We start from the raw sequence: 24,463 nt of genomic DNA, 5'->3' as shown, positions 1-24,463 counted from the left end.
TTTTCTAAAAGGAAAATGAAAAAAAAAAAAAAAATCATCCACTATTCGATTTCTCAAATATAACTTTTTTTTTTTTTTTTTTTTTTACTGTTATTCATTACAAGCAAGGCTTATTGCCATGGGTGTAAAGGGCTACGGGGCTTTTCTATAATTTGTCATTGTTTAAAGGGAGATAACTCCATTTTGCTAAGAAATTCGTTTTATTTTTCTCATACAAGAATTAAGGACGCTAAAACTAACGCAACTTCGACGAATTGTAAGAAGAAAAAAAAGATATGACTATTTTTTTATTTGAAAAATACAGTCGCATCTTTCTTTTCTTAGGAATCACTGTGCGATTATTTGGTCTCAAGTTCGGCAATACAAACCATTTGCAAATAATCCGTTAAGAAAAGAAACATACAACTACTTTTTTAATTAAAAAAAGTTGTTGTATGTTTCTTTTCTTACAATTCCTTGAAGTTGTGTTTGTTTTAGCATCCTAAATTCTCGTATGAAAAAAAAAAAAAAAAAAATGAGCAAATTTTTTAGTAAAATAGAGTTATCGCTCTTTGATCAATGACGAATTATAAAAATCAGGGCTACTGGTGGTAAAGACCAGATTTATAGGGAGAAGATAATTGGCTGGTGAGTTGGGTAATAAGATTATTGTTCACATTACATTTAAATTTTGGATTGTTGTCCTCGTCTGTGATTGTTGTGATATTCACAATATTATACTCTCCCACCTTCTTTAGTTAATTTTTGTTATTTCCAACTTCTCAGCAATTTATTGGGTATGACACAAGGTATTTGACTAAGGCTAGACATAATAACAACGATGGTAAAGATAAAATGAATGTTAAGCCAACGAATATGTGATATTCAATCTTTTATAACAAGCTTTTCAGCAAATACAATGAAATGTAACCCTTTCACAATTTTCTAACATCATGACGAGAGATTTAACACAAAGAACAGTTCAGCAAAAAATGAAAATGATTAAAGAGAGAGAGAGAGAGAGAGAGAGAGAGAGAGAGAGAGAGAGAGAGAGAGAGAGAGAGAGAGAGAGAGAGAGAGAGAGAGGAAAAAGGGTGAACAAGTTAAATAAAATGAAAGCTGATGCTCTGAAGCGTTTGGAATCAAAGTTCATCTCACTACTTTATAACAAAATGTTAGGGAAGTCATAAAATTAGAAAAATCAGAAGAAAAGACGGGGAAGTTATGACTACAAGTGCGATGTATAAACTCTAAAAACTGTTTGTACCATGATCATCAGAAGGAACATTTTGCATTTTAAGCTTCTACTTTCCTATTGCATCTCTCAAGTAATCCCCCCTCCCCATAGGAGGTCGTATTGGTACTGGTGTAAGTTACTTTTCTGTCCAACACTTATCGTTTGGTTTTAACTAGATTCAGTATAATGATTCTTCATTCAGTAAAAATCAAAGTGATAAAAAAAACAACAACAAAAAATCAACAAAACAAAAAACAACAAAAACAAAAGAAGAGTGACTGACGCCAACAATCATTTAAATGACTTGCCTCGAATAAGAACAGAGGTCTCTTATTACCTGACGATGTTTTTTTAAGACGGAAACAGTAGATTTATTGTAGGTAACGTCTTATCGTAATTTTATTTTCCCAAATTGAATAAAATAATATATATATATATATATATATATATATATATATATATAGTTATATATATATAGTTATATATATATATATATACATATATATAATGTAAGTCTTTGAAATTCAACAAAATTTTATATATATATATATATATATATATATATATATATATAGTATAAAATTTTGTTGAATTTCAAAGACTTACATTTTTTCTTATGTATATACTAACACGGGTACCCAGCGTTGCCTGGGTTGACATGAAGTTCCGTTTGAAACACACCTGTATACTAATCATTTTCATCATAGGCAACGTGGATACCCCCACAACAAAAATAAAAGAACGGATGAAAACATGTAAATGTAATCGCCCCCAAAAAGAAGAGGTATGTGATACCCTCTTCACCAGATATTTCGGCAGAAGGGCTATAAAGAGAAGAAACTATTCTCCGGATATTGAGCACTGGAAAGACCCCCCCCAAAAAAAAAATAGTTAAAAATATATCATTACAACTTTTGTTTCAATAAAAATAGCAGCGAATATCGTGCGATCGCAAAAAAAAAAGAAAAAAAAAAATCTACCAAAAATTAATTCCAAAAACAATTAAATGAAAATTTTCGTCATTTTATATTTCTAACGTAATCCCCCCCCCCCCCCAAATGAATTTGTCTTATTTTGGGGTTCGTTCTGTTAGGTGAAAGTTTAGAATGGTCTCATAAAAATGAATTAAGTTATTTTATGTTTCAAATGTATACCCGCCACCACAAAAAATAAAACAAAAAAATTGTATTTGTCATGTCCCCCCCCCCTCGATCGCCAAACTTGAGAAAACGATAGAGATGACATGACTGGTTGAACGCTTTGTGGCCAAAAAGTGTGTGCTCATTTTATGTTCAATTTATATAGAAAAGTTATCCCCCACAGTAAAACGTAATTTTTTTTTTTTTTTTTCAAAATTTCTTCTTTCAGATAAAGACTGCTTAAACGTAATAGGCCCCCAAAAAGCAGGTTTTTATTCTTTTTTAGGGGTTAAACGTCGTAAAAATTGACCATTTTCAATTTAAGATATTAAATAAATTATAAAGAAAAACTGTTTTGCAGGCAATTAAACACATTTGCTATGGTATAATTATTTGTGGCCAAAAGGTGGGTGCTCATTTTATGTTAATAATAATATATAGAAAAGTTATCCCCCATGCTAAAATGTTAATTTTTTTTCCAAAATTTCTTCTTTCAGATTATTTATAAAGACTGCTTAAACGCAATAGGTCCTCAAAAAGCAGGTCTTTAATCTTTTTTAGGGGTTAAACGACGCTGGGTCATGTCGTAAAAATTGACCATTTTTAATGTAAGATTAAATTATAAAGAAAATCTGTTTTGCAGGCAATTAAACACACTTGCTATGGTATAATTATTATAATAAATCCTGAGCAACACCGATTAAATTTTATAAGGAAAAAAAAAAAAAAAGGATGATGGATTTTGCTCATATGGAAAATTGGCCCTGTGTCTAACTAACTCTGCCCTCGTGGGGATGCAAGTAAAGGAGGACATTAGTTTTAATTATTTTTCTCGGTTAATATGAAGAATCACTCCACCCTCGAAAATTCCTTTAAAATTACCACTTTCATAGGTTTTCGGGGGCGCTAAACACGAAAATAACGTTTAAAATTACGGCAAATGAGTGGGTGCATTTCTTCATATCCTATAAACTACTTGTTTCGTAGAATTTTTTACGTTAGTGGTAATTTTAAAAGATTTTCCGAGGGTGGACAGAAAGCCCCACCCCCAATGGTGGCCACAACGTGGGTGCTCATTTTACATTAAATTATTATAGAAAAGTGATACCCCACTTTTTGAAACTAACATTTTTTTTCATATCTTGGAAATTACTTGTTTGCCGTAATTTTAAACGTTATTTTCGTTTTCAGCGACCCCGAAAACCTATAAAAGTGATAATTTTAAAGGAATTTTCGAGGGTGGAGTGATTCTTCATATTTACCTTTTTCTCTAACATATAAAAAAGGTTACTTAAAATTTAAGAATAAGCGAAAAAAATTTCTTCCGAATTAAAAATAAAAATAATAATTCAGCTTAGAAGAATATTTCGAAATGAAAACAAATCTATTACAGAAAATATTTAATAACGTGCTCCATTCAATTAAACTATCACAGTTATTTCCCCTTTCGTTTCTGGTTTGAAAATTAAACGATTTTAGATAAAATAAGTTAAATCAAATATAAATTGAAATTTGATAAACTAAATAATTAAAATTTTTTTGATTAGTACAGTTAAAATAAAGCTATTATGCCAAATAAGTAATATCATCGAACTAATTATTTAAATAGATTAAATTTAATGTGATATACTAATGACCATACCTCAATTAATGTAGATGTGGTTTGAAGAATGCTGTATATAGAAATTATGTATAAAATGTAATATCTCCATTGACAGAACTATCCTATGTTGGGCGTTAATATTTCTTGACTAGTAAAGGTGTACAGACATATGGCTTTATATTTCTTTGGTTATTGGGAGTTGTACACACAGATATACACACACACATGAACGCTACTACTTTATATATATATATAGAAGATATATCATGGCATAAGAGAAATAATCCGCAATTTATTAACTGGTGTCAGACTTATTTCCCTTGATAATGGCAAGATTAGTTCTCGTCATTTTTTACAACTATCTTAAAAGTAACAAAACTTATTTTGTGGCATGATCGCTGGCTTTGATAGAAGCCATCTTAGACGACGGTGGTGCTTTTCATATTGCCAATTTCTAAAAATGGAAATAAGAGAAATATTAAGAGAATAGCAAGTGATATTAGCAAGACTCATGAACATAGTTTTATAAATGGAAAATTGCGAAAAACGAAATTTTACAAGAGAGCATTTTGATATCTACAATTTTATAAACAAATAAAAGTTATTTTCAATTAGTAAATGTTCATTTATGCAAATTCATATTTGGTGAAGAAAGTTGAGCAAATCAAATTGTTCAGAGTGTGAATAATATGTGTGTATAAATAATATACAAATGTGAGTATATGGCAGTGTGGCATTATGTATGTATGTTAATTTACCTTGTTCTTGTTCGTGCATGTGAGTGGGTAGTAATTCTTTTCTGATTGCTTCACTTTTGTTGGTGTGTGCAAGATGGAGAAAGCGTTTGGAAATTTTATTTTCCTTCCTCCATTAGGCAGTGCTGGGAGGGGTTAAGAAGTCAACATTGGTCTTGTATTACTCATGTCTGGGGATTTGTGGAGTTACTTTGTGGTCAACTATTGGTCAGGGTGTACTAAGGGAACTCCTTCGTCCAAAGGAGTCATCATTACCCTGTCTCTGTCTGAGTTTCATAGACGAACAGCTCTAGGAAAGACACTCTGCTCACAGAATTTTCCTTTAGTTTTGGCTACAGATAGGGAGTGAGGAAAGTTGGCAGTTGTTTTAGATAGGCGAGCATTTGTTGTGAACGTTTTATGGGGAGAAACCTGAGATTGGAGCTCAGTCGAACACCTTTCATAAAAGTATCAATAGAGAATAGATAGAATTGCAACGTCTCTTGCGTTAGAAAGAAGGCGTGGATAGCAAAAAGGTCATCGTCCACCAAAGTTTGAAGACAAATTTGTACCCTGTCAAGGCAGGAAAGAATGCTTTTAGGGGTTCCACCCTAAGTGTGATAACAGTACCCCATTTTAAAACGTATTTGATTCTTGTACAGGTAAAGGATTGTGTTGGGAGTGAGATACTTTATGGGGTGGTAGAATGATCCCACCATCTTTCCAGTGATTTTGACAATAGATCTGGTGTAGATCTTCCATTTCAGGTCAGGGGGTAAAGGTCAATCCCAGAAGTTTGTTTCCTATGATTTATTGTATTGTATTTATTTTTTATACATTCGACCTTGGCTAAATAATGTTCAACAGTTTAGGAAAAAATATTCTTAAGAATTACAGCTAAAAAAAAAAAAAAAAGAAAAAAAAAACAACAATTCTTAGTGCGTATGAAGGGAAATAACAGTAGTAGGTTTTAATACTTTCTTTACCGGGTTGTGTCCCTTTGTTCTAATAATCTACGCCTGAAATATCTTATTTTTAAATGCACCCCCCCTCCTTATTCAACTTCGTATTCGATGGTTATAAATATTTTTTTTTTTCCTTTTTTCGATTCTTCCATCGTCTCTGCCATGCATTAAAATGCCGCCAATTATTCTGTTCATTAATAACTATAGCGTCGTTCGGGAAAATATGAACATTTTTGAAAGACAAACGTATTTATTCCCGTTAATTTTCACGGTTTGTTTTCATTTTAGGATTTCCAACTTCCAGTCGTGATTTGCAGTTGGCTTTACTTTCAAACGATAATAGGAACACTCTTTCTATTGGTTTCATAGTCTTTTATAGATATAAAAGATAGCACTGTGAGATTGACTTTTAAATATGATATGAACATAAAATCACAGTGTACACAAGCAATAAAAAAATAAATTAATTAAATTATTCAAATTATCTTCCTGTTACTTGCAATTTTTTGTGTGATATCCATTATATAATTAGCCATATTCATTACAGTACTCTAGTCGACGTTCTTTGTCAAATAAAGATTCTCACTTTTTGTAATGGCCATTAAATGGACTTTTTAGTGAGTTAAATATTGTTATTCTTATTAAATGCATTTTTATCATTTTTTTTTTTTTTACACAGTGATCACCACTTATCAAGGCCCGGAAGCCACTCAGGGATAAGGGTTATTGCAAGTACATTACGTTACATATTGTTAACATAAATTACTGGTTTTATGTCTATAGCGTAATCACGTTGACGCACCGGTTTCTGTTAGATCACTGAAGTTTAAGTGGCATTGAGCCTGGTCAGTACAAAACTAGTTGAGCATTTGGTAATACCAGGTGCTGTATGTGCTCTGAAGACCGCTGCCAGGCTATTCTTGCACATGACACACTGCATGAAACAATGCAGCCCCCCCCTCCACAAACTTGGAGGATTAAAGGAGTAATTCATTCATTCATCATCCTAATGAAGTAGTTTTAATGAATGAAATCGTTTGATAACGTTTTTTAATCATTTTGATACTGCTCTTATTAACTGTGATCCTTGTGACTGAAACAGGAAATGGGGATGGAATCAAGAGACAGATAGCTTCCTCTTCTCATTTCAGATTACTGCTATGAAAAGAGGCAAGATTATGACTTATACCCCCCCCTTTTTAATTTGTCAGTTTCCTTCTATTGAAATTTTTCTCTTGTCTCTTTGTTGAATGTTATTTATTTCTTCCATTTGTAATTTTTACAGTGATTATCGAATAAAATTGACAACATCAGTATGAAGTATCAAACCCCCATTTTTTTTTTTAAGGCTGGTGGATAATTTGACTTTCTGCTTAGTTTCTTAGAGTTCATTGCAAATAAAATATCTCGAGAACTCACATATTTTTTCATCACAATATGCCAGAAATCTAACTGTGAAAATTATTTTCTTGAAAAGAATGATTCAGATGATTTTTTTAATAAGTAGTAAACAGAACAATGTCTAATTTTTAGATTGAAATAAATCATTATTGGAATAGTTTTTGTTCAGGTTTGTATAAGGCTGTAGCTTACATTAAACAGTCTTTAATTGCAACATATCAGAAATATGGCTGGGAAAATTATTCTTACAGAAAGAATAATTTTAAAAGATTTTAAATCGTGAATACATTTTTTATATTTAGTCTTTTTTTTTTTAATTGCTTAATTTAACATGAAAATGTTGAAGTCTAATTGTCTGTTAATCCAAGTTGAACTTGAACATGCAAAAAACTATGTACTAAGTCATTATATTGTTATAAAATGTTAGGAAATTACGCTTCAGGTGAGATTAAAATTATTGATATAATATTGTTGCAGATATGACGCAGTCTCACTTGCTTGGGGGAAAAGACAAAGGTCTATTAGCTTGAGCCAATGTCTGAGTTGTCATTTGTTTGCAAAAGGGAGATAATCCTGATCGGATTATAGAAGCGCATACAAATTATAATCCTTACAACATAATACAGCATAATCGTGTTGACACATTGGTTCTCGTTAGATCATCAAAGTTAAGCAACAGTAAGCTTAGCCAGTACCCAATGGGTGACCATTTGCGAATTCCAGGCAATGTATGTCATTTCTCCTGATTGGGATATATATGCGGCTGGGTGGCATTTTAGCTATTTGCAACTGATTATTTGTGGAAAAAATCATAGTTTTCATGCTGGGATTATTAAAAAAAAACAACCCTTGTCCTGATGAAACCTGTTCAAATCGACCCCAAAAAATGAATAATATTTTTTAAATTTAGTTATTATTCATCCAGGGCAACGCTGATCAAAAATATACCAAATTTCAAAATGTTCAAAATTCTTTTTTTTGTTTTTCTTTTATGCCAACGTCTTGTGAGGTTTGTCAATCCAAACAAAAGCCAGAGAAAATGATAATTGGATAAAACCATATTATATAATTAAAAAATGGACAAAATACTAACATCATTACATATTTTCTTTATAATGCAATTATCAATGATGTTTTTCAATACAATATTTTTTCTTTATTTAATTTTTAAATATTTTTGTGCAACATTGAAAACCAACAATTGGCCATACTATCTAGCAACCATGAGATCACTTGCATGATGATCACAAAAGCCGACCTCCTTACTCGACGTTTTGTCTCCTAATCCACATGAGATCTCTTAACGCATACACTATGCACTGGATAAGGCAAGGAAAACCTAGAGTTGTAGCCTTTGATATATCCAAAGCCTTTGACAAGGTTGAGAAAGAAGGGTTTCTAATGAAAATTAAATCATATGGTGTTTTTGGACGAATACTTAATATAATCAGCTCCTTCCCAGACAAGAGAAAAATCCAGGTTATCCATGATAGCCGTACGTCTAAACAATATGATGTTAATGCAATGTATGTTTTAGGAGTCAGTCCTTGGACTTTTATTATTCCTGATATTTATAAATGACTTCCCTGATAAAATTGTATCTCTATTTGTTGATGACACCACACTCTATAATAGACATAAGGAAAAAACGAAGGTACACATATTTAAGCCAATGGTAGAAACCTTAGAAAACGATCTTCATTCGGTAGTGGAATAGATCGTAAGTGGATAGTAACCAGTGAATTCCAATATTTTTCCCGATTCTGATACAATTACCGATTCTCTTGTAAATTTTCGATTCCATTACGATTCCAATTCCAGTAACAAAAGCGCCCGATAAAACACAGCTATAGCATACAAGACCTCTGCTGCCCCTATCGAATGAGTTCATTAAATGGCATCGATTTGTTCGTTTAGGAAATGTTTCGATATTTGCAGCTTTGCTCATTGCAGAGAGAACAATGAGTTTAAGATATAAATGAAACAAATTTATTTTTTTTAAAATCAACTAATTTGTTTACATCAGTTTTTTTTCTCTTTAATAATTTTGAGATGAAACAAAATCTATAAATAACGGATATGTTCATTTTTTATTTGTATCTCACCGATAATTTATAAAGGAAATACACATTTGAAAACTCATAAATAAATCGTAAATTATTTTCATGTGATAGAAACTTATACATTTATAATAATGTTATAAGAGATACCGGAAAATTTGACCTAAAACCGTGAAGTTTTTACTTAAACCCTAAGGATTGTTTTTTTTTTTTTTTTGGTGGAAGGGTGTGGGAGAGAGGCAAATATTTTGTATGAAGTTATATTGATTGGATTTTTAACACTGAATAAATTCATTATTGGCAATTTATTGATATTTTTTAGTCATATTATGGAAAATATTTTTAATTAAAAATGTATAATGTATAAATGTTAAATGAAAAATATTATATATATATATATATATATATATATATATATATATATATATATATATATATATATATTCATTCAACATATTGATACTATTTTGAATAGAAGTAAATGTGATATTGTGACGAATGAAATGATTCTATCTAAGAGTAAGTTAGATAGTGTAAGATGACCAACGATCTTCACTTTCCCACACTTTTGATGACCGTGTTCTATGTTATATTTTTTTAGCAAATAAATAATTCATAGCGGAGTACCTGTTCTGATATTACACTTTATCTTTTCTGTCCTCGGTTAGTGAAAAAGAAATCTTTGTAGATTGTGGCAATTTTTATTTTTATCCCAATTTAGAATCCCCTTTCTTGGAGAGCTGTAGTCTGTACATTATAAATCAACCTTGTGTCTAAATCAGTCTCACTGACTAAAATGAATAACACATAAGTAATAAAACTGGTAACTAAATAATTTCCTTCCAATAATTTCCTTCCAAAACGAGTTTCTCATTTTTAGGCGATTATGTGTGAATGAACATTTAAAAAAAAACTTGGCAAAAATATAAAAGAAACGAAAATAATTATTTTAGAATTTGGGCTGAGGGATCAGTTTGTTCTATAAATTTAATTTTTTACCACTAACTCCAAGTTTGACTGGAATGATAATAAAACCACACTCAGTCATTTTAAAAAATTAATATTACCTCCTCTCCCCAAAATGCTTAGAAAATTGCCCTAACACACTAGAATAGCTCAGAAATTCGGGCCATCTCTTACATTAAATTTATAAACTCTAAATTCTAAAAGAATTCATGCTTTTCTTCCCCTGACAAATTTTTCAGGGTATCTATATGTAATCGGTAAGAAAAACTAGAATCTCACTTTTGTTTACAGGGATTTGTTGAAGACATTCACATACTACTACAACAATAATCATTTTTATATATAGTAAACTCATCCACTTAACTTTTATATTTACTTGAAAATATAAGGTTAAATATGAAACAAAAGCATTTTAGTAAAATATATGTATATTTTTTTTTCAATTATTAAAAAATATGCACATACATTTTTGTTGGCAGACAAACTTTTAGTCTTTATCCTATCGGTGGAAACAATATAAGCTTAACTGACAAAATTGCTTCAATTATAACCATGAATCGTTTATTACTCGATTTGAGATTATGGCCTTTTATCAGCATATTGAGAACATGCTTTTATGATTAGTAAATACTACTTAACAGACAGGAGATGCCAAAATCAAAGAAATGCTATCACCAAAATGTGTCTAGCGTACAAAACCTCAAAGTTCACTAATTCATTAAAGTTTTTTGGCAGGTTTGCCAGTAATCGGGCAGAAGCTAAAATTTTTCTTTCTATAAAATAAATTTATATTGTTTTTTTTTATGATATTATGATGTATAGATTTAAATATCACTAGTAGCTTAAAACAATAAATATTCATCATTTTATCTTTAGTGTCAACAATGTAAAATTAAGTCTAACATGGTTTTTAAGGAATCGTTTTTGGAAGCGGAAATTAAAGTAAAATATTTACAATTCTGATATCGATTCAGATATCTTGAAAAGTTCCGATTTTTCCGATTCCCGATTCCCGATTCCAATTCCAATTAATCGTCCCAACATTCATGGTAACATTTAATGCTGCAAAAATGTTATTTTGCTTCAAATGTGTGCGTTGTGTTCTCTACGAGAACATTAGTGCCATCCTCTCGAAAAGATGGTCTACTCCCTCGCCATCATAATAATAATGCAATTTACAATTTTGACTGTAGCTGCGGTGCCAACTATGAGGGCCAAACAACATTGAGATTAGATAGAAAAATCCAACAGCACATACATACCAATATCAGAAATGGGACATACTGAGCAACAGACGTACTTGCCAACGCATACGGGTCTTCAATCACTGACCATCTCATTAAAAACCCGTCATGTAGAGTGAACTTTGGCATAAACTCATTTTCAATTCTGAGTCATGTTCACTCAACATTCCATTTAAAGATCCTGGAGACTGTTCACGTTCGGTTGAGAGAGCCTTCTCTCTGTAAGCAGAGGGAATGTCTCTTAGGTTTGAGCGTGACTAGTCTCTAGGATCTTCAAAATTAATCAGTATTTGTATTTTGAAGCGCTTTATTGAAATAAAATATAAAAAGAGCATTATTGAAAAGTATACAATAAAAATAGCAAAATCATGCAGATTAAAATAATACAATTAGTCTTTTACTTTTAATAAAAAAAATAAAAATATAAGTTTTTATTATTTAAAATTATATATTTATGTTTTCAATAATTCTTAGTAGAAAAAAGATTAGAAAAACTGTTTTCACTAAAACGTAATAAAAAAAGAGTATATACACAGGGGAGACATAGATATGAGAGAAAATAGTGAAGGAACTATTTTGCCTCTTCACCGGTTACAGTAGCAGCGATGCAGAAAATTAGGGAAAATATTATACCACAATTTTTGGTAATTTCATCTTTATTGTTGTTATCAAAATGTTTCAGTTTGTTCTACAGCATTTTTCAGGAAACGTTGAACTTGAGAATCATCATAGAATTTTGAACTCAACCTTTTATTGGAACCGGCGAGGGGGTGGGATGTGCAGCTAACTATTTTAGCCTATCCCAGAGACACATATCCACGATGACTAAGACGTTAGTTAACGTGTGGAGGTTATGTTGAGGTTCTGAGTTCTATTTGGAGCACGGGTAGCAATTTGATTTAACAAGCATCTTGCAAGATCTGAAGACTATACCAATTATCAAAATTGTTATTTTTATGTACTTGTATCTCTGCAAAGTCACCATTCGACCATGCATGAATTATCATTTCCAGATCTGGGTTGATGCATCAACCATTAGTCTCTCTCTATTTTGGACAGGATCGAAAAGAGAGTCACTAATCTAATAGGTTTTGCATTGTCAATCAAACATCAATTCCTGTCCCATTGCCGCAATGTTGCATCTCTTTTTTTTTTTTTTTTTTTTTACATAGGCATTACCACTTATCAAGGCCTTGAGGCCACTCGAGGATAAGAGTTAAAGAGTGTACAGTAGAAATTGGACAATATAGTAATCGTTAGTAATGAAAATTTGGTAAATTTGTTAACTTATATGGAACGGCTCATCAAAAACTTGTTTACGTTAGACTTGAAGACAACCATATTGTAATCAGCTGGAAAGCAGGAAAACGGAAGATAATTCCATAGGCGTGCATGAAATCTACGTTTAGGTTTAGGTACAGATAAAAAGTGGAGGAAATTATTGATATGATTTCTGTTAGACTGGTGTTTCTTGTGAAAGTTTGGCGAAGGGGGAACATAGATTGGAACTCAGTCGAGCACTTGCCATGAAAATAACGATAAAGCAGAGACAAAATCGCAACATTTCTTCTGTGAGATAGAAGAGAAAAGGACATCTCCTACGAGGCTACAAAGTCTATTTTGAACTCTATCAAGGCAGGACAAGTCCTTTCTAGCAGCTCCTGCCCAGATGTGGCAACAGTATTCCATCCTTGGACGTACCTGGCTCTTATATAGATAAAGAATTGCATCAGCAGTGAGATATCTACTGGATTGGTAGAAGGATCCCACCATTTTTCCAGCGGCCTTGGCAATGGATTTAATGTAAGTGTTCCACTTAAGATCAGGAGTAAAAGTCAAAACATGAGGCCTCTGCAAGACGAGAGCCATTCATTTCAATTGATGCCAGATGGGGATCAGAACGTTGATGATGTAAAGATAAAAGCTTAGTTTTAGATTCATTAAATGTAAACAGCCACTCCTTTCCCCATTGTACCACTTGCTCAAGATCAGAGGAGAGAGCATCAAAGAGAACTTGGTCGTTTACGGTCTTAGATGTGCTACCATAGATAGTAGTGTCATCAGCATAAATGTCTACGAATGATGTAAGGATGTGATTTGGAAGATCATTAATGTAGACCAGGAAGAGAGTTGAGCCCAGGATGGACCCCTGAGGGACTTACGCATTAATACTGAGAGCTTATGATTTCTGCCCATCAACCACTACTCTTATGAACCTATCAGAGAGAAATGATTTAATAATTGAGAAGACATTTCCAGCTATACAGTAGCTGGAGATCTTATGAAGTAAACCTTTATGCCATACTCTATCAAAGGCCTTTGATATGTCAAGAGCAATTGCCCTAGAAAGGTTGCCTCTGTCGAGAGATTCGCTAATCCTATGAGATATAACTGTAAGCATATCTGCTGTAGATCTAGCAGAATGGAAACCATATTGTGTGTCACTAAGAAGGTTATTTTTGCTGAGATGGTTGATTATTTCTCTATTTAACACTGATTCCAGCAACTTACTCATGATGCATAGGAGACTTATTGGCCTGTACCGAGAGGGAGATGAGCGATCACCTGGATTCTTAAATACATGGCATACTAATGAGATTTCCCAGGGTGATGGGAAGCTATTCTCCTTAAGACAACGTTTAAACAGTTTTGTAAGGATGGGCACTAGTTCTGGTTGAAGTATTTTGAGTACTATAATTGGAATACCATCAGGGCCGGTTGCTTTACTGAAATCAAGGTTTTTAATTAGCTTGGCAACATCACGTACAGATATTTGTATATCACATAGCGTGTTTTATGATACAGGAGTAAATATTGGAGGTGGGTGGCCTTGGTTGCAAAGGGTAGAATTAGCTGTAAAGTTCTTGGCAAAGAGTTTGGCTTTGTATGATGCTGACGAGATTACCTCAGGTCCATTGATGATAGTTGGGATAGAGCACACACTTCTGTTCAGGATTCTGTTTGCTATTTGCCAAAACTGGTGGGAACCAAGCACTGCTCAGCTACTTTTGACTTAACAGACTGACCATTTTACTCTCTTGCGTTCTTTATAACATTTTACAGTGGTTGCTGGCAGTCCTGAAAGCAGCTTTAGTCTCAGTACATCTGTTACATGATAAGGGCTGTCCCCTTTTCATGTAAGTATAAAAATAGAGAGATTTAGTTAAAATGAAAATGAAATAGCATAGATGAAATTCGAACCTCGTAATTTAGGTTTAGAAATTAGAAATTTAGATTACGAGAGAGAATTAGCAATGGAATGTAAGACAAACCATTGTTTAACTTAGAGATAAAATAGTTTCAAGAAAAGAATGTGCGTTGTCAATTCTGTTATGAAAAATTCAATTGAGGAATGCAACTACAAGATAATGTAATAAACATGTTTTTAACATATTGGAAATATAGGTTACTGGGAATATAGGTTAAAATTCCTTTTGTAAACAAAGGAAAAAGCTTTAGACACACATGTCCAGAACACGTGAAAGAAGACACATGTTTTAACATGTGTATGACGTCATGGAAAATGGGAAGTTCTAGATATAGTTAGAAACTTGAGGAGAAACTGGAAGAGAATCAGAAGAGAGTTTGAGGACGAGAGACGATAGTCTGCAGTTGGGATTCGAACGTCTAGAAGCGAGACGGTCACTTTTGAAACTTAGAATGTGAGCTTTGAATTCTTGACTCAGAAAACCACGGCCGGTCGGTAGACGAAATAAACCCATCATGTGTTTTTATAAACGTCGTCTTTGTGTTGTAATTCAACCAAAAGGTAAAGTGAAAATTGTTATATATGTCTTATGTATATCATGTGTTTCAAAATGTCTTTACATACACGTCTCGACATCTCATATCGACAATGTGAACTCTACATCTCATATCTACACTTCTAAGTATGAACATTTTAATATATATGAATATCTCTACAACAACATCTCTATCTCTAACAACATCCCCCTCTCTCTCTCTCTAAGACTCAACAACAATAATAATACTAATGAAAATAAATATAACACATCTATTACGTTGGAAGCAATGGAAAACGTGATTTCTATACGCAATGGCAGCAGCACATTCTGGAGAGAACCATGGCTGGCTGTTAGGTTTTTGCTGGAATTTTTTCGAGGGTATGACACAGTCTATACCTACAATTAACCATTCCGTCAGGTCTCATACTATAGAGGACACATCCTTTTTAAACATGGAACACAGAGGTAGATCTGATATAAATGTACGGAAGCTATCCCAGTCAGCCATAGAGTATCGATATACTGTAGGATGGAGAGGTACATCTGAGGATTTATTACATTTCATTTTTATCTTTACTGATACAATAGAGTGGTCGGAAGATCCAAGTGGAGACAGAACGGAAGCTGACCACAGTTCAGGGCAAGTTGTGAGAAAAAGGTCTAGGAGACTTGCATACTGGCCGTCAGTATCGGGCACACGGGTGGGTTCATGAACAATTTGAGTGAGGTCATAAGCAATGGAAAAATCATGACAGAACCTCCCCTCATCATCGGTCTTCTTTGAATAAGTTAACCATTCCATTAAAGTTTCAACAGGCATGAATATTAGCTGAAAGGATAAGCAGATAGGATATTGTCAATTTTCTCAGATATGCTTTTAAAGATAGTAACTCCGCTGTAATGGAATATGCTCTAATAAACTCATAGCACCTTGATATAAATAACCCCGAATAGTCTGAGAAGCAGCAAAATTCTACCCCTTCACTATAGAGGCTCCTAGTCGCTGGAAATCTTTCTACTCTAATAGTTTATTTTGTTGAACTGCTAGACTTTAGAAATCCCTCCCTGTTTTCTGCTTCCCTGACTGTACTGACATGCAAAAGTTTAAATGTCATGCAAACAAACATCTTGCTGCTCAACTCTATCCTGGACTACCCTAGTAAGCATGGTCCCTAGTTTGCAGCAGAAATGTTTGGTGTGTTTGGGTTGGATAAGAGTAAAACCAAAAGATTACATCAAAAAGTCATGTTAATTTTATTCAAAAAACTTCAGCGGGAGTAAAATAGAAATTTAGGTTTGACACTTATTTATATTATGCATAGATGTTGAAAGTAACGATCTGTCACAATGTTGGAAGTCATCATCATAGCAAGATGAAATAAATAAAGCAAAGACAGGATAGTGCAAAAGTTTAAATGTAATGCAAACAAACATCTTGTGTGCCCGACACTGACAGTCAGTATGCAAATCTCTAAACTTTTTTCTCCCAACTTGCCCTGAGACATCCTCCATTCTGTCTCCACTGGGATCTTCTAACCCCTCAGTTGTATCAGTTAAGATAAAAACGAAATGTAATAAGTCCTCAGACTTCCCACTCCATCATACAATATATCGATACTTTATGGCTGACTGGGATAGTTTCCATACATTTATATCAGATCTATCTCTGTGTTCCATGTTCAAAAAGAATGTATCCTCTATAGTATCAGATTTGACGGAATGGTTAATTGTAGGTATAAACCACTTCATACCTTTGGTTAGCTATTTACTAACTGAATCCCATTTTTATTTATTTATTTATTTATTTATTGTAGACCAGATTTCTCTTCCGGTCTGATAGCAATTTCCTTTTGTGTGTAGGGTACCTTCCCTCGATTGATGTTGATTGTTCCTTCAGCCACCCATCTGCTATAATCAGCTGAGGCTCCGATTGTCTCCCCACCAATTCGATAGTTCCTCTGACCCTCTCTCTCTCTCTCTCGCTCTCTCTCTCTCCCATGCAAATTACTAATAATTAGGGCCTTGTGTTTTCTACATTGATTCTACTTCAAATTATCGATCAATTTATGCCCTATGTTTGGGGATCAAACAGAAACTCCCTACTTACAATATCTACTGGTCTGCCCTCCCAAATTACAACAGTACCTTCTATTGTCAATCAAAATTTCATTTAATATTGTTGCTTCTTATACTATAATTCTCGTTTGGAACCAATTCCACTTATTGAATTGTTTCATGTGTTTCGTGTTTCCATAAATCCAATATGTTGTCCGCTTTCAGGAAAATCTTAACAAATTAGGATATTCAGTGTAGCTTGTTTGGCAATATGTTTCGATCTGGCAGCACCAGATATATACAGTAAGTAACGGCAAAACTAAAAGATAACCATAAATCAAAATAGATTGGAACGAACGAAAAAAAAAGAAGAAAAAAAATTTTAATCCAAAATTTTAAATGAAAAATAAGATTGCATTGAATAAAGAGTAACATTAACCCTATTCTCCTTGTGGAATAAATTTAAACAACAACTGCTTTTTGAAATTACACAAATAAGTATGCCGATATATTTGTAATTAGACAAAACAAATTCTAGATACGAAACTAACACAGAATCAAAACAATATGGCTGGAACATAGTTGATTAGTTCGGAATAGAAAAAATAAATAAAATGAAATAAAATAAAGAAATAAAAATTTTAATTTAATAAATTAGTGAATAATATTAGTAAAATATATATTAGAGTGAACATAGTTAATTGGTGGCAACGTTAAATGATAATTCGATTGAATTTTATTTATTTTTTGAATAGGGATACGAAAATAGGTAAATATAAAGATCTTTAAAAAACCTTGGAAGGAAGAGATGTAGGTAAAATATTTTCTCATGGTGTTCCTTAAAAGTGTTAAGATACGTCCAGTCAAATTGGGTACACAGATGCGTCCAATATAGCTTATATAAAATCTCTTTGGGTAGGAAATCAGTTACAAGTTCTGTTGGGTAGAATTTTAGAATTGGAGTCGATTACAGGGCAGTCTGAAGAAAAGAGTTGGGATGGATTTTGAAGGGTGGGGAATTTCTAGGAAAATGGAATTTTGTAGTGGTTTCAGACATTTAAAGTTTTAACTACGTTGGTTTAGTAATTCGATTTTTTTTTGGAGTTATTAATAGAGAATATTATACATAACTATGTTTTGAATTATTAGTGGAGAATATCACACAAGGATATAATAGAAGATGGGGAATTTGAAGGTTGACTGTAATTACATTTCTAAGAATTTTTCCGTTAATACTGTTTTTATTAAAAATATATTTTTTATTTTTTTCTTCATCCAACCACCCGAAACATATCCTTAAACACATCCCCAAATCCATTGAAAATACAATTAGTACAAACTCATCACCTTTAACCGGGATATATATGCGACTGAGGAACGCTTGTGAATTTGATATTCCCATGACATGAAACTTCCTTCTAGGGGGGGGGGAGCTAGTTCAACTCACCTTGGGTTAATACCGCTTCGGCACAGTCAGTAAACAAGATAGAGGTCTACTGTTGTTAGGGGCCAGATTTATAGGTGCATCCAAAGTGGGGAGTTGTGCAACGAAATCTTTGTTAACATTACATTTAAATTTCTGCATATTTATACAATTGCTGTTGAGCATCATTCATTTCAAATGAATCAGATGATTATTGTCAGCATTTTTGCCCTCACCCCTCAATATATTTCTAGTCAAAATTCTTTTTTAGACATCGAGTACTGACGAGAGGGACCACATGGAGGTTGCCAACATCAATAAGTAAAAGTGTTTCTATGGAACGAGCTGGATTCGAACTTGGAACACTCAGGTTGTCAGTCTGTATTGTCACCTCCCTGTTGATATAGTTGTGGAAGTAAGGAGCAGAGAGGGAATTCTAATGGCAAGAAGTCCAAGGAAAGAAGCTATTAGAGCAGAAATGTTTCCGGAATCTGAGGACATCTAAAGTGAAGGGGTGGGATTTTTTTCTGCTAATTGGGTTGGGCGTGTGTATTTACATTGATGGCATACAAATGCAGCAAATTAAAGCATATTCCATGGAATGATTTATAAAAAAAATCACAAGACTGAAACACTGTCGTGATGCAACAGGGACTGGAACTTAGTAGCGAGTGTGGGACATATTAGATTAGACAGTCTTTCTTTGCACCATATCGAAGAGGGAGAAGCTAGTGGTTGGTGCCTCTCTATGCATGGGTGAATGGTGACTTTATAGTGATTTAGGATGCTGACAGAGGTGAGAAGTTTTCAAGATGATGTTTGATAAATTCTCAGCTGAAGCGGATGAGGAGTTTATGTAAAATATTATTTGCTACATGGTCAACATGAAAGAATGCGATACTGGCAGAAAGAAAGAAAAGAAGAAAGGAAGGAAGAGAGAAGGAAAGAGATAGAAACTGTGAGAGTGCATTAAAAAGGAAGAAAGCAAAACAACGAAAGTGAGAAAAAAAGAAACAAATAGTGCTCAATACGTGAGTAGAGCTTGGTAATAATATAAACGAGGAATTTTTACCCATTAAAAATGGGCTAAAGTTATAGCCCGTTGACTTAGAACGAGTGCGAAATTAATGGTTGCATATGGTTAAATTTGTGCTAATTTTTGCCTTAAATACTAATCCCTAACTATGCATCAAACGGATACCATAATATTTAATTCACTTCACTTTATTATAACAAAGGTCTATACAAAATTTCAGTTAGATCAGTCCAGTAGTATCCGAGAAAACTTCTAGAGTAAATGTGGTATTATGCTGACTAAAGAACAAAACACAAAACAAAACAAAAAAGAAAAGAAAACGCGGCAGAGAAAGGAAAATACTTTTCTTTCATTTTTTTTTAAAACTTTAATTCACTGCAAACAAATCCCATTATTACTGAAATGTAAAGGGGCTATTGTGAATTAGGGGCCAGATTTATAGAAGCATCCTAAGTGGAGAGTTGACCAGCGAGATGTTTGTTCACATTACATTTAAATTTCTGGGTATTAGTGAAATCGGGGAAACAGGAAACAGATAGGAAATTCCAAAAGCAAAAGCAGTTCAGAGGAAAGAAGCTATTAGTATAGAAAGCCTTCTGACATCTGGGGATCTCAACAATTTGCTGATTATCAAGTTAGTCAGGTGGCTTAACATCGAGGGTGGAGGGGCAGCAGTGCAGCAAGTTCGTCAGAACACATTCTGTGAAAATACTTGTAAAACAAGCACAGGAATGCAACATTGTAGCGATGGGACAGGGGCTGGAGCTTGATAGACAGTGTGGGATCAATTTAGTTAGTGGCTTTTTTTTTTTTGAACAGATCTAAGATGGAGATATCAGAGGAAGAAACAGGAAAAATATTGATGAAAGAAAGAAAGAAAGAAAGAGGGAATAAAGAGAGAGAGAGAGAGAGAGAGAGAGAGAGAGAGAGAGAGAGAGAGAGAGAGAGAGAGAGAGAGAGAGAGAATAGAAGGAAACATAAAGAAACTACATGGAATGAAAGGTTGGTAGGAACATGAAAAAGAGAGGAGATCATAAATAAAGAGTGAAATGCCAAAAAAGGACAAGAGAGAGAGAGAGAGAGAGAGAGAGAGAGAGAGAGAGAGAGAGAGAGAGAGAGAGAGAGAGAGGGGGGCAAAAAAGAGATAATATTGATCGATGAATCTAACCCATTTTTAAAAATTCCTTTTCATCCCAAACAAGGTATAATGCCACTTAGAGCATAGGAAACTATTATTTTGGGATCGTGTCAAGCAGGAGACTGTGGGGAGTTGAGTAACGGGATGTCTGTTCACATTACATTTAAACTTTTGCAGTTCAGTACGATTAGGGAACAGGAAATAGGGAGAGGATCCCAAAGTCTTGCACTCTGAGGGAAGAGTAAAAAGGCTTTCCGGTATCAACAGTGAAGGGATGCGATTTTGCTACTTGTCCGGTTAGTTGGGGTATGTGTGTTGAAAGGGTACAAGTGCTATAAGTTCATCAGAGCACGTTCCATTAAAGCAAACCTTTACTTACCTTTGCCTCGGCATAGTTTCCACGGAAGCCATTATCCTTTAAAAGAAAGACGACTTCTCTGAATCGTAATTTGCCGCTTCCATCTTCGTCGGCGGCGTCGAATTGGAAATGAAACTGTTTCAATTGATTAATTGTCCATTCGCTGGCCATGGTGTCTTCTTCTTCTTCCAAGAATGTTGCAGACGTTTCTATTTGGCCTCGGATCGAGATAATCCCACTAAACCTAGCGTTCTTTTCTCAATGAAAGTAAAAATAAAAGTTGCTTGGTGATGTTTCGGGTTACCTGATTGGGTTATTAAGAACAACGTAATCTGATACTAGAGCAGGAAATGTGGGTAAAACCAACGATCGAACTTGAAAATGAACCCACGATGACGCTGAGTTTGGAGAGGAAGTTTGAATAAATGAATAAAAATCGACGAGAGAGATAATTAAAAAGAAGAAAAAATGGGAGATGACGAGAAGATAAAAAGAATTACGAATAAAGGATAGTAAGGGGGAGAGAAAAGAGAGAAAAGTGAGAGAAAGAGAGCGAGAGAGGGGGTGGTGGAATAAGAAAAGATGAGAAGGTGGGGACATGACAGGTAGATAGACGGAGAAGAGGAAGTGAGATAGGCAAAAAGAAGATGTAAAATATGTGGAGAGAGAAAGTGAGAGAGGTAGGAGGAGGAGGAGGAGGAGGAAGTGAGATATATAGAAAGGGAGAAGCAAAGTAGGCAGAGAGAGAAAGAGAGAGAGAGAGAGAGAGAGAGAGAGAGAGAGAGGTACGTTGCTCTACTTACTTGAAGAGTCGCCTAGAATTATTAAAAAAAAAATAGTTTCGCGATGCCCGAAAAAATATTTTCAAAGCAAAAATAGTTAGTCGTTCAGCTGTGCCTTCAACTTCTGTTCAAAGCAAGCTACCCTCGTATATCCACCCACGGCATCAGCAGCGAATTGTGCATCTTACCTAAGAAGACCATATAAGCAGAAGGAATATCTCCGCTCGTCATTCACTGACGAATGCCCGCCGTCTCGTAATTTGCCTACTTTGTTCCTGGGTTAATTCTTTCTTTCTTTCTTTTTTTTTTTAAATTTTCTTTTGCTTTATTTCTTTACTTTAATATTTCGCCATGTTTCTACAGCCAACAAAAGATCTTTTGCTTAATCAGTTAGAGAATATTAACTTTTAACAATTGGAAAAATGCCAATTTTCAACACTGATTTCGAATATCCAAAAACACGAATATCAGGTCACTGCAAATGTTTTTGCTAGTTTATGAAAGGTACATTTTAAGTCATTGTAATTTATTTCATGCATATTATTATTACTTTAATATATCGCCATGATTAATTTATAATGTTTTCTTTCAGATTATTAAAGCATCATTCATATTTTTCTGTAATATTCCATATTATCTCGAAAATGACTTTCTTTAGTCAACAGAAAGAAGTCATCTTCCATCATGATAATGCTCGTCCTCACACAGCACTATTGACCAAAGATCTATGAGAAATCTTGTCCCATCCTGCATATTCTCTTGACCTAGGTTCATTGGATTATCATTGATTTCAAGGATTAAACCCATTTAGACTGCTTTAGGTTAACATCACAAGAGGAGATTGAACATGAGTTAGATTCATATTTCACATCAAAACCTTATGAATTTTACAAGCGAAGCATTTATAAGCTTTTTGACCGATGGAAACAAATTATAGAAAGCAAAGGTCGTTATTGTCATCAGTAAAGATGTTGAAGAACAGCTTTTCATTTCCAAGATGAAATTTGAAATAGGTAAAAACTTTGATATCATTTATTCTTACGTTAATTATCTTTATTTTCTTTTTCTTTATTTAAGTATTTCACCGTTCTCGCAGTCAACAAAAGTTATTCATAAATACAATTTGCTTATTCAGTTCAGTTGGATAATATTGTTAAATATCTACGCCGTGCGTACCGAGAAACCATTTGGATAAAAGTGTGCACTTTGCGACAAATGCAATAAATAAAATGAAAATGATTATTATCAAATGTATCAAACGGTCATTTGAATAAGAAATATGAACCTGACACCAGGCATCTGCATAGGAAGAAACAACAAATTTGATCAACTGTCAAAAAGTTAAAAGTATGATATTTGCAAAGTTATTTTTGGCAAAAGGTTACACAGGTGTAATCAAGTCGAAGCAAAGTCAGGTCGATTCAGTGAAATCACAATGTCCGAATCAAACACTCTAGGGGTGTGGCTACAGTGACAATACCGTCCCAAGGAAGCGTTTCAGGTGGTCATAAATAGTCATATAATAACAACAGAAAAGAATTTCGTTGTTGGCTGATGCTTTGAATCCGAGAAGAATCAACCCGTCGAATTCCCGTGCGTGTATCTTCCCTAACAACCAATCATCCATAACCGTCACCGACAATTGTTATATTTTCATATATCACCGACAATAAAGATACATTGTTATATTTTCATATATCCGTGTGTATCGTCATTCTTTTAAACACAGCATAAATGCAAAAATATTATCTTATAACAAATGGCAAGATGCCAACTTTGAAGACCGACTTCGCATCTTAAAGACCCCCCCCCCCCGCCAAATACCAATATATAAAGTAAACACATTTGTATATCTGTAATTGTAGGCGTCATCTTATAAATTAGGAGCGAAAAACTAACGCCAACTTTAAAGAGGGTTTTTTTTTTTAATTGACCAAATCGGTTTGAAAATAACCGTCTAATGATGTCAGATACGGTGTCGTACGAAAGATGTTCTTTTCAGCTGCAAGCATAATTGTAGTGCTTCGTATAACGGGAGTGGCGGTGCAGATGACGATGGACAGTCGTTCACGGTCCCACGACACCATCTAACAAGAAAAGATGAACTGGCAACAATAAAAAAGAAGACGAACTCGAGTGTACAACAACAATAACAAAAAAAAATGGCTTTTGTTTCAGGGAAATATAAAACATATCTGTAGAAGAGAGTCGTTGTAAATGACAATAATGAAAGTGCTACTGCGGACAGGATCAGTAACTGCTGCTACTCGCAAAAGACAGGAACGCTGCTGCTAGTTATAGTGTATAGGTATAGATCTACTGTAGTAGTAGTAGTAGTAGTAGTAGTAGTAGTAGTAGTAGTAGTAGTAGTAAATGATGATGACGACGATTTCTTTTGGATTATTATTAGAAGTGCTAATTCATCTACACGTGTACAACGGCATGCATTCAAAAGGAACAAAATAACGAATGAGTACATTTCCAATTTCCAATTTAATTATGTTACAAAGATTTAGAGTGTTATAAGTATTTATTAATTTGTGAGTTTCAGTGTGTGTGTGTGTGTGTGTGTGTGTGTGTGTGTGTGTGTGTGAGAG

The 24,463-nt window shown here is 33.8% G+C and overlaps 1 protein-coding gene across 1 annotated transcript in view; it reads right to left on the bottom strand.

Annotated features, from left to right (window-relative positions):
* Nucleotides 1-21,709, bottom strand: part of LOC145291368 (16 kDa calcium-binding protein-like) — a 40,725-nt gene extending 19,016 nt beyond the window's left edge. Inside the window, exon 1 of the mRNA XM_080137143.1 lies at nt 21,106-21,709. Coding sequence (XP_079993269.1) covers nt 21,106-21,255 — 150 coding nt within the window. The 5' untranslated portion in view covers nt 21,256-21,709. The remainder of the gene's footprint in view (nt 1-21,105) is intronic.
* Nucleotides 21,710-24,463: the final 2,754 nt, after the last annotated feature.

Source organism: Euprymna scolopes, chromosome 12, assembly GCF_053919585.1.
Source record: "Euprymna scolopes isolate OS-2025 chromosome 12, ASM5391958v1, whole genome shotgun sequence".
In the NCBI taxonomy this organism is placed as follows: Eukaryota; Metazoa; Mollusca; class Cephalopoda; order Sepiida; family Sepiolidae; genus Euprymna; species Euprymna scolopes.
This window is presented reverse-complemented; position numbering and strand designations above follow the sequence as displayed.